We start from the raw sequence: 11,373 nt of genomic DNA on the forward strand, positions 1-11,373 counted from the left end.
TTTTTATTTCTATGTCATTGATTTCTGCTCTGATCTTTATTATTTCTATTCTCCTGCTGGCTTTAGGCTTTATTTGCTATTCTTTTTTTTTTTTTTTTAAAGATTTTATTTATTTATTCATGAGAGAGAGAGAGGCAGAGGGAGAAGCAGGCTCCCAAGGAGCAGGGAGCCCGATGCGGGACTTGATCCCAGGACCCTGAGATCATGACCTGAGCCGAAGGCAGATGCTTAACCATCTGAGCCACCCAGGCGCCCTTATTTGCTATTCTTTTTCCAGCTCTTTTAGGTGTAAGATTAGGTTGTGTATTTGAGACTTTTCTTGCTTCTTGAGAAGGGCCTGTATTGCTATATACTTCTCTCTTTTCATTTGTTTCCATGTATTTTTTTTTAAGGTTTTATTTATTTGCATGAAGAGAGAGAGAGCACACAAGCAGGGGGAAAGGCAGAGGGAGAGGGAGAAGCAGGCTCCCTGCTGAGCAGGGAGCCCAACACGGGGCTCAATCCAAGGACCCTGGGATCATGACCTAAGCCGAAGGCAGATGCTTAACCAGCTTAGCCACCCAGGCACCCCATTTCCACGTATTTTTAAAATTCTTCTTTAATTTCCTGGCTATTAAGATGCTCTTTTACCTCCATGTGTTTGTGTTCCTTCCAAATTTTCTCTTGTGATTGAGTTCACATTTTAAAGCATTGTGGTCTGAAAATACGCATGGTATAATCTAAGACTTTTGGTACCAGTTGAGACCTGATTTGTGACCCCATATGTGATTTGTTCTGGAGAATGTCCCATGAGCACTTGAGAAAATGTGTATTCTGTTTTTTTAGGATGAAATGTTCTGAATGTCTGTGTGTCATTCAAAGCCCCTGTTTCCTTGTTGATCTTCTGCTTAGATGATCTGTCCGTTGCAGTGAGTGGGCTGTCCCCTACTATTTTTGCATTATTATCAATGTGTTTCTTTAATTTTGTTATTAATTGGTTTATATAATTGGCTGTTCCTAACTTAAGGGCATAGATATTTACAATTGTTAGATCTTGTTGTTGGATAAACCCTTTTATTATGATATAGTGTCCTTCTTCATCTGTTATTATAGTCTTTGTTTTAAAATCTAATTTGTCTGATACAAGGATTGCCACCCCAGCTTTCTTTTGATGTCCATTAGCATGATATATGGTTTTCCACCCCCTCACTTTAAGTCTGGAGGTGTCTTTGGGTCTAAAATGAGTCTCTTGTAGATACCATATTGATGGGTCTTATTTTTTTATCCAGTCTGATACCCTTTGTCTTTTGATTGGAGTTTTTAGTCCATTTACATTTAGAGTAAGTATTGAAAGTTATAAATTTAGTGCCATTGTATTACCTGTAACGTCACTGTTTCTGTAGATTGTCTATGTTCCTTTCTTGTCCTTGTTTCTTTGGGGCTCTCTCTTCACTTAATATTTCTTGCAGGGCTGGTTTAGTGTTCACAAATTCCTTTAGTTTTTGTTTGCCCTGGAAACCCTTTTCTCTCCTTCTATTCTGAATGACAGCCTTGCTGGCTAAAGTATTCTTGGCCGCATGTTTTTCCCATTTAGCACATTGAATATATCATGCCAGTCCTTTCTGGTCTGCCAGGTTTCTGTGAACAGGTCTGCTATCATTCTTATATTTCTACCCTTGTAGGTTAAGGATCTCTTGTCCTGAGCTGCTTTCAGGATTTTCTCTTTATATTTGAAATTTGCAAGTTTCACTATTATATGTCAAGGTGTTCACCTATTCTTACTGATTTTGAGGGGGTTCTCTGTGCATCCTGGACTAGAATGCCTGTTTCCTTCCCCAGATTAGGGAAGTTCTCAGCTATAATTTGTCCAAATAAACCTTCTGCCCCTCTCTCTGTCTCTTCATCTTCTGGGACCCCTGTTATTCGAATATTATCTTGCTTTATAGTATCACTGATTTCTCTAAGTCTCCCTTCGTGATCCAGTAGTTGTTTTTCTCTTTTTCTCAGCTTCCTTATTTTCCATCATTTTGTCTTTTATATGACTGACTCTCTTCTATATGACTGCCTCATTTATCCTAGCTGTTAGAGCCTCCATTTGTTACTGCAGCTCAGTATAGCATTTTTAATTTTGGCCTGATTAGAATTTAGTTCTTCTATTTCTACGGTAAGGGATTCTCCGGTGTTTTCTGTGGCTTTTTTGAGCCCAGCTAGTATCTTTATAATCCTTGTTTTGAATTCTAGTTCCGGCATCTTACTTATATCCATATTGATTAATTCCCTGGCAGTAAGTATTTCCTCCTGTTCTTTCCTTTGGGGTGAGTTTCTCTGTCTCATCATTATGTCCAGAAAAGAATAGAAGAAAGAGAGAGAGAGAAGACAAAAATAACACCACCACCACCAGAAAAAAAGCAAACAAAGCTAACCCTAAGAAAACAGAAACAAAACAAAATAAGAAAAAATCAAACAAGAAGTAAAACAGAACAAAAAGATCCTGGGTGTATTTGGTCTGTTTATTAAAAGAAACTAGATTCCAAAATAGGAAAGAAAGAAAAACTTATATATATACAAAAATAAAATAAAATACAATGAAAGGAAACCAAAAATAAAAATATATATAATATATATAAAAATTTTAAAAAAGAACTGAAAAAATAAGAGAATAGCTGGAAAAAAACAAAACTGAAAAACTAAAGAATAATTAAAAAAAAAAAAACATGAATGCTATATACTGTTTTCCCCAAGAGTTGAAGTTTTGCAAATTCTCTGTGATTAGTAAACTTTGTGCTAGCCGGTTATTCCTGCTATTCTTCTGGGGTAGGGGCCTGTTGTGCTGATTCTCAGGTGACCTTGCCCTGATGGAATTGCACCCCTGTTGCCAGGGGGTCAGGCTCAGTGTGAGGGGCTCCAGATTGCCTATGTGACGCTGTTTTGCTCCCTGTAGGCTTTCAGCACCAAAGGGTGGGGGGGAATGAAAATGGTGGTGCCCCAGTCTCTAGCCCTGGAGCTGAAGTTTGTGCCCCCCACTCTTCAGTGAGCCCTCACAGAAAAGCAGTCAATCACTCTTGTCTCCCTGGTCTCCATCTAAACTGTGTGTTCACCCAGTCTGTGACTGAGTGTTTTTATCTCAGGCATGCAACCCAGTTTTGAGTCTCCAGACTTTTTGGGTTCCTGTGGCACGGATCCACACTGTTCCTCCTAGGAACAGGAGTGGGGTCACCTGCGCTTCTGCTGGGTCCCTGCCCAGAAAGCAGTTGTGTGACTGTGCAGCAGTTCTCAGTATGGCAACACCGAGCATAAAGCTGGCACCTAGTCTCACTTTTTTCAGCCAGCTTCCCCACTCTGATGCCTGGGAACTCTTCTGCTCTCAGGGCATCCGCATTCTTTTTGTGACCCCAGGGTTCCTGAGACCTCGCTTTCCCACCTGGAAATCTGCCCCACTTCGTCAACTAAGCACCTTTAAGCTAGGGACATCCCCCCCACCATAGCAGACCTCTGCAAGTTCCAATTTTGCACTCCTTTGCTTTAATACTTTGCAGTAGGCTCCTTAAGAAGGCTCCCTCCTCTCACTGTATCCTCCGGTGTATTGCCCTGGATTCACATCTCCACATCTCCTTCCAAAAAGTGGTCACTTTTCTATTTGTAGAATTGCAGCATTTCTTTTCTCAGATCTTCAATTTCGCAGATGTTCAGAATGATTTGATAACTATCTAGCTGAATTCCAGGGACCAGATGAACTTAGTCCCCTACTCTTCCGCCATCTTAACTCCTTCCTGATTTATTTATTTATTTATTTTAGAGAGAGAGAGAGAGTAATCAAGTGTGTGCGTGCAGGAGTGGGGACAGGGGCAGAGGGAGAGGGAGAGAGAATCTCAAGCAGCCTCTGTGCTGAGCAGGGAGCCAATGCGGGGCTCAATCTCACAAGCTTAACCAACTGAGCCACCCAGGTGCCCCTGCTTTGCCCATTTTTTAATTGGGCTATTTATCTTTTTATTATTGTAAGAAATCTTTATATGTTCCAGAGACAAGTCTCTTATCAGATAAATTATTTGCAAAGTTTCTCTCCCATTCTGTGGGTTCTTTTCAGTTTCTTAGTCGTGTCTTTTGAAGCACAAAAGTTTTAAATTTTGATAATATCTAGTTTATTTTTTCTTTTGTTGCTTATGGTTTTGGTGACCTATCTAAGAAACCAGTTCCTAATCCAGAGTCAGGAAAATTTATGCCTATGATTTATTCTTAGAATTTTATAGTTTTGCCCATATGTTTAGATCTGTGATCCATTTTAAGTAAACTTTTGTATATGGTGTGAGGTAGGAGTTCAGTTTTATTCTTTTGTTTTTGCATATCCAGTTGTCCCAGCAACATTTATTGAAATAGTCTTTCAACAGATATTATCTAATATTCTTTACCCACTTAATTATTTTGACACCGTTGTCAAAAATAGGTTGTATATAGTTACAGGGCCTCATTTCTTTACTCTCAATTTTATTTCATTACTGTATATATCTTCCTTTATTCCAGTACCACACTATCTTAATTACCATAGCTTTGTAACAAGTACAGATGCTGTTTGTTAAAATTTTAACCTATATAATCTTCAGTCAATGATAAATTTTCTCTTATTTTCTAATTTTTAAGACTGATTTGCCAATTTAGTTCAGTTTGTACAAACCAACAAAAAAGGTTGCTAAAGATTTTTCACTTTAATATCACAAGTTAAGCTCAAAAGAAGCATTGGGGAAGGGTCTGCTTTTGAAATCAGGCAACCTAACATTCTCGGAATATACTTATACTCTGAATATGAATCCTAAAGAAAGATCTGGAAAAGACTTTTCTCTTTAAATTTATAGTATTGTCTTCAGAATAGGGCATATTATATATAGATACTATTTTTGCAACTTAGAAAAGATTTCCTAACATCATTAAATGTTTCTACTGAATATCTAAATTATCTGTCATAAATTTACTAACTAATATTCTCAACAGGTTAACAGATATAAAAGAAAAAATAAACCAGTTTAATGAAGAAATTAGACAACTGGACATGGATTTAGAAGAACACCAAGGTAATTTTTCTGGAATTTTTATAATGTATAATAACAGATATATAGTATTGATTTCGTATTAACTTGGGCCTCAGGGACTATTTACCCGGGATTTATTATTTAATTCTTAATGAGATCCCTAACTTTAACTACTAAAATGCTTAACTGTACTTTAATAGTAAATATTATAATTAATGTTAAATTATTTCAGCTGACTAAAACCTTGAAATAAAATGGTGATATAATGACAAGAATTTATCTTGTTTTGCAAAACAATTTTTTTAAAAATGAAGTGAAACAGTTGAAAGTTGTTACAGATTTCTAATTTATACCTCCTTAATATGGTCAACTATAAATCAACTGGGGTAAGAATTGAGGAGGGGAGAGAGGATCATGTCACAAACAGAAAGAGTTAATTCTGTAGGGGTCCCAGTAATGAGGTAGCAAGTACTGATTATTCTGATCCTTTTCCAACTTTCCCCAGCTGTGAGATTTGAAGAGCCAAAGGGACTAGAACACTTGTATGTGTTCTGGGGTGTGAACAAGTGGAAATGGGGTGTGAATAAGTGGAAATGCTTTTGGTGGCTGTTTGAGAGCTATAATGTATGTGTGGTTGGGGGAAGAGATTGGGCATTATAGTTTCCTTACCAGCTTCTTTCTAATAAGGATGAGAAAGGTGGGTTCCTCATGGCACTTTAATCACAGATTAACTGCAAACCGGTATTTATGTGCTCTTGGATTAGGAAGAAGTGACTATATATTCTTATGAGTTACATATGGTATTGTAAACCGTATGCATATACGCGTATACCTATTATGGCTAAAGAAACACTCATAGCAGGGAAAAGAGGTGTTCTATTCCTAAATAAATTTTTTACTTCAGTTTTAAATGTAGTGTATTAGTTTTATTTATATTTTTTCTTGATGTATGAATAATAGCATTAGCTACTATTGATTGATTACTTACCTGGACTGGGCACTATGTGATCTTTGCAAGAACTTTTTGAAGTCTTATAAGCCCTTTTATACTTGTTGAAGCTCAGAGAAGTTTCTAAAATTCCCACAGCTAGTAAAGGGTAAAGTCTAGATTTAGACCAAGTTCTCTTTGATCCCAAAGTTTTATTCTCTTTCCAAGCCTAATCTTGGCTTTCTGATGTGAAGTGCTACATTTGTGAAATAAAAATATTCTTATGATATGCTTACATAGTTTTATTTACATATGGCTAGTAATGGCTTTAAGTAAGACATATTTAGGCATATTAGTCATATAAGGCAGACAAACTTTAAGTCCCAGTTATTAGGTAAATAAAACTTATCTGAGCTTTTATTTTCTCATCTGCAAAATGAATATAATGGTCCTTCCTCACTAAGGTTTATGAATATTAAATGGCATATATGGCAAGAGGGGCTCAAAATAAATTGTTAAGACTAAGGTCATATTATTTTCTTTATTAAATTATTTTATTGCTTTTAATTTGTGTAGATCTAGTATTCTAGATTTTCTTTATTAACAAATTATTCTAAGAAATCTGATAATGTTCTTGATTTTAGACACTTTATAGGAAACTTTCTGAATAATTTTCCTCATCCTAAATTTAAATTTCTAACAACATTCAATTTATTTTTCCAGTGAAGTAACTCATTTTGAGGGTACAATTTATTATTAATTGCTAGTTCTAAGATAAATAGAATGTTTTGAATTTTAGCTTCTGTTTTCCTTTTTGTTTTCTAGCCTTTATCCTTTTTGATTAATGTGGAAAAAGACAATCTATAATGTAATACTATATATAAAAATATATATGTATGTTCATATATATATACATATATATGTCAACACATTCATTTTTTGTTCTTCTGATACAGTGTGAACATCCTGAATTATGGGTATAACAGCACAGGGGGTTTTGTTAGAAGGTTATGTATTAGCTCAGGACTTCATTATTTCTTGCCGGACCTATCACAGTACACTTCCAACTGGTTGTCCCACATCCAGTCTTGCCCCCTCTCAGATTCATCCACCACAGTGTTGCTAGAGTGACTTAATGTAAAATTGATTCTGTGTCATTCTCCTGCTTAACAGTGGCTCCCCATGACCTATGAGATAAAGTTTAAGAATCTTTGCATGGCATTATAGTCCCTCTGCAATCTGACCTGTATGTTGTCAGTCTCCTCTCTTACTCCTCATCATCTCTATCCTTATATTCTAATAATCTCCTTATGGTACTCCACACCTCACCCCCTTTACGATAAATCAAACTGTTTCATGCTCAATCCTATGCTCCTGCTATTTATTCCTTTGTCTTAAATGTTCTTTCCCTTGTTACTTACCTTGGTAATTTCTCATCTTTTAAAATCTACTTCAGATATCCTTTAATCCACCGTAATAACCCTAACTTCTCTCCTTGACCTATTTCTGGGCTGAGCTAAGTGAGTGACCTCCTCCATTATCAGAGCACACTGTGCATAAATATATCACTGTATTGACCACACTGTATAACCGCTATCTACTAGGATGTTTGTCTTTCCTCTGAGGCTATACATCCTCAAAGGATCTGGACTGTGTCTTATTCACTCTGGTAACCTCTCATCAACACAGTGTCTAGGAAAATAAACAATAAATGTTTGTGGCATGAATGAAATAGTGCTATACTTCAGCAGGGAAAGATTTGTAGAATGAACAAAAGATGGAAGTTGGGCTCTATCAATTCTTTGCACCTTTCAGTTCTTAGGATATACATATGCACTCTTTTCTAGAGATAGTTGGATTGGTTAACAAAGGTTTTATTTTTTTCTAGAGGATTCCTACCTTGGATTCATGATTTCCAGTAAAGTGGTGGGTTCTCACCTACATCTGCATTCTCAGCAGTTCCTTGACACAAGATTGTAGATAATCCACTCCTTAAGATGTGGAGGATAATCAAGATATTTTGACTTTCCAATTCATATTTTTTCCTGCCTCAGGCTTTATTCCCTCTGGCCCATTTTACTAATTTTATAGATGCTACCTTAGCTTCCGCTATTTATGGTACCTTTGTATGATCCACCTAAGGCCACCTTTTGCCTTGTAGGGGTTCTGGTTAAGATAACATATAAACTATAAATGATGTTTGTATATGTCTCACTTTGTTAGTAGTTGTTTCATCCTTTCAGTTTTGCATAATTCATTTTAAATTCAGAGGCATCCTTGGATACTAGGCCAGGTACAGTTGTGTTTTCTGCTAGGTATTAATGGTGACTGTGTAGTCCAATATCTTCCTTAAGTGCATTATATTTATTCATTTTGGCAAGTCTCTAAAGTTTTATTTTGCCAAAGGTTACATTGGGTAACTATGTCTCAAAGCTAACTAAGTAAATTCAGTGAACAGTTATTTGACTATTCTATGAAAATCTTCATTGTGCAGATGCTGAGTTATCCTCATAATACACTTGGACTTTTGACCAATTGTAGATAGGCTTCTTTGATCTAAAATCTTTACTTTTTCTTTGTTAAGTGACCGAAAAAAAATAATAATCTCCTTGCAAAAATTTCAGTATAATAAAATAGCATTTCTCTTTTCATACTGCTAAGGGATTTAATTTTATCATCTTAAATATTTTCTAGACTTCACCCAGATAGTAGTTTTACCTTGGTGATGGATGAGGTAATTTTTTTATATGGGTTCTAAACATATTTAGATTGAAATACATATACTGTCCTGTAAGTAATTGTTATTATTATTTATGCTAACTAGAAGCAATGAGAAATAGTTCTATTAAAAGTTACTAAAGTGGTCAGAATTTGGGTATAAACTACATCATTGCTAAAGCAGAGCATTATTGGCAGATGCCGTACTACTTTTCAGAAAAGGCAGAACCCATCCAGATTTCTCTTTTCTCAGCTAAATGCCAGCCATTAAATTTGCTTAATTGTTGCTTTTTAAATATTGCTTCTGCCTAAAGCCAGCAGAAGGGAAATAATAAAGATTAGAGTAGAAATAAATGATACAGAAACAAAAAAACTAGGAGGCACCTGGGTGGCTCAGTCAATTAAGCATCTGCCTTCGGCTCAGGTCATGATCCCAGTGTCCTGGGATCAAGCACTGTGTCGGGCTCCCTGTATAGCAGGGAGTCTGCTTCTCCCTCTCACTCTCCCTCTGTGCTCTCTCTCTCTCAAATAAAATCTTTAAAAAAAGAAGAAGAAACAAAAAGTCAGTAGAACAGATCAATGAAACCAGGAGCTGGTTCTTTGAAGGAATTAATAAAATTGATAACCCCCTAGTCACTTACCAAAAAGAAAAGAGAAAGGACCCAAATAAATAAAATCACAAATGAGGAGAAATAACCAACAGAGAAATGCAAACAAAAGAGAACATTATGAAAAATTATATGCTAACAAATTGGGCAATCTGGAAGAAATTGATAAATTCCTAGAAACATATAAACTACCAAATCTGAAACAGGAAGAAATAGAAAACTTGAACAGACCCATAAGCAGCAAAGAAACTTAAGCAGTAATCAAAAATCTCCGAACAAAACGAAAGTCCCAGGACCAGATGGCTTCCCAGGGGAATTCTACCAAACATTTAAAGAAGAGTTAATATCTATTCTTCTCGAACTATTCCAAAAAATAGAAATGGAATCCAAACTCATTCTATGAGGCCAGCATTACCCTGATTTCAAAACCAAAGACTCCATTAAAAAACAGAACTACAGGCCAATATCCCTGATGAACATGGATGCAGAAATTCTCAACAAAATATTAGCAAATCAAATCCCACAGTACATTAAAAGAATCATTCACCATGATCAAGTGGGATTTATTCCTGGGTTGCAAGGGTGGTTCAATATTTGCAAATCCTTCAACATGATACCCCACATTAATAAAAGAAAAGAACCATATGATCCTCTCAATAGACGCAGAAGAAGCATTTGACAAAGTACAGCATCCATTCTTAATAAAAACTCTCAACAAAGTAGAGATAGAGGGAAGATACCTCAACATCCTAAAAGCCATATATGAAGGATCAACAACTAATATCACCCTCAATGGGGGAAAACAGAGCTTTTCCTCTACAGTCAGGAGCAAAACAGGGATGTCCACTCTTACCATTGTTATTTACTATAGTACTGGAAGTCTTAGCCTCAGCAATCAGACAAATAAAAGACATCCAAATCGGCAAGGAAGATGACATGATACTTTATATAAAAAACCCAAAAGGGGCTTCTGGCTGGCTCAATCAGAAGAGCATAGGCCTTTTGATCTTGGGGTTGTGAGTTTGAGCCCCACGTTGGATGTAGAGATTACTTAAAAAAAACAAAATCTTAAAAAAACAACCAAAAAAGTCCAAAAGACTCCACCAAAAAAAATTGCTAGAACTGATACACGAATTTAGTAAAGTCACAAGATGCAATATCAGTGTACAGAAATCTGTTGCATGTCTATGCAGCAATAATGAAGCAGCAGAAAGGATAAATCAAGGAATCGCTCCCATTTACAATTGCACCAAAAACCATAAGATACCTAGGAATAAACCTAACCAAAGAGGTAGGAAATCTGTACTCTGAAAACTATAACACACATAGGAAAGAAATTGAAGGTGACACAAAGAAATGGAAAAACATTCCATGCTCATGGATAGGAAGAACAAATATTGTTAAAGCGTCGATACTACCCAAAGCAATCTACACATTTAATGCAATCCTGATCAAAATACTACCAGCATTTTTCAGCTAGAATAAACAATCCTAAAATATGTATGGAACCAGAAAAGACCCCAGATAGCCAAAGCAATCTTGAAAAAGCAAAGCTTGAGGCATCACAGTTCTGGACTTCAAGTGATATTACAAAGCTGTAGTGATCAAGACAGTATAGTACTGGCAGAAAAACAGACACATAGATCAGTGGAACAGAACAGAGAACCCAGAAATGGACCCACAACTATATGATCAACTAATCCAACAAAGCCAGAAAGACTTAATGGGAAAAAGACAGTCTCTTCAAATGGTGTTGGGAAAACTGGACCACTTTCTTACACCATGCACAAAAATAAATTCAAAATGGATGAAAGACCTAAATTGAGACAGGAAACTATCAAAATCCTAGAGGAGAACACAGGCAGTAACCTCTTGGACATTGGCTGTAGTAACTTTTTTTTTTTATTATATTATGTTAATCACCATACATTACATCATTAGTTTTTGATGTAGTGTTCCATGATCCATTGTTTTTGTATAACACCTAGTGCTCCATGCAGTACGTGCCCTCCTTAATTAATACCCATCACCAGGCTAACCAATCCCCCCTCCCCCCTCCCCTCTAAAACCCTGTTTGTTTCTCAGAGTCCATAGTCTCTCATGGTTCATCTCTCCCTCC

The 11,373-nt window shown here is 36.3% G+C and overlaps 1 protein-coding gene across 2 annotated transcripts in view; it reads left to right on the top strand.

The window, feature by feature from the left end:
• IFT74 (intraflagellar transport 74) overlaps window positions 1–11,373 on the top strand; it is an 89,231-nt gene that overhangs the window by 44,892 nt on the left and 32,966 nt on the right. For both annotated transcript variants that reach the window (XR_014140011.1, XM_081803045.1), the window contains exon 13: window positions 4,963–5,042. Coding sequence is in view for 1 of the 2 variants with exons in the window: in XM_081803045.1 (XP_081659171.1) it covers window positions 4,963–5,042 (80 nt within the window). In the remaining variant the exon portion in view is untranslated. The remainder of the gene's footprint in view (window positions 1–4,962; window positions 5,043–11,373) is intronic.

This window comes from Leptonychotes weddellii, chromosome 14, assembly GCF_054177405.1.
Source record: "Leptonychotes weddellii isolate Sample4059 chromosome 14, ASM5417740v2, whole genome shotgun sequence".
NCBI lineage: Eukaryota > Metazoa > Chordata > Mammalia > Carnivora > Phocidae > Leptonychotes > Leptonychotes weddellii.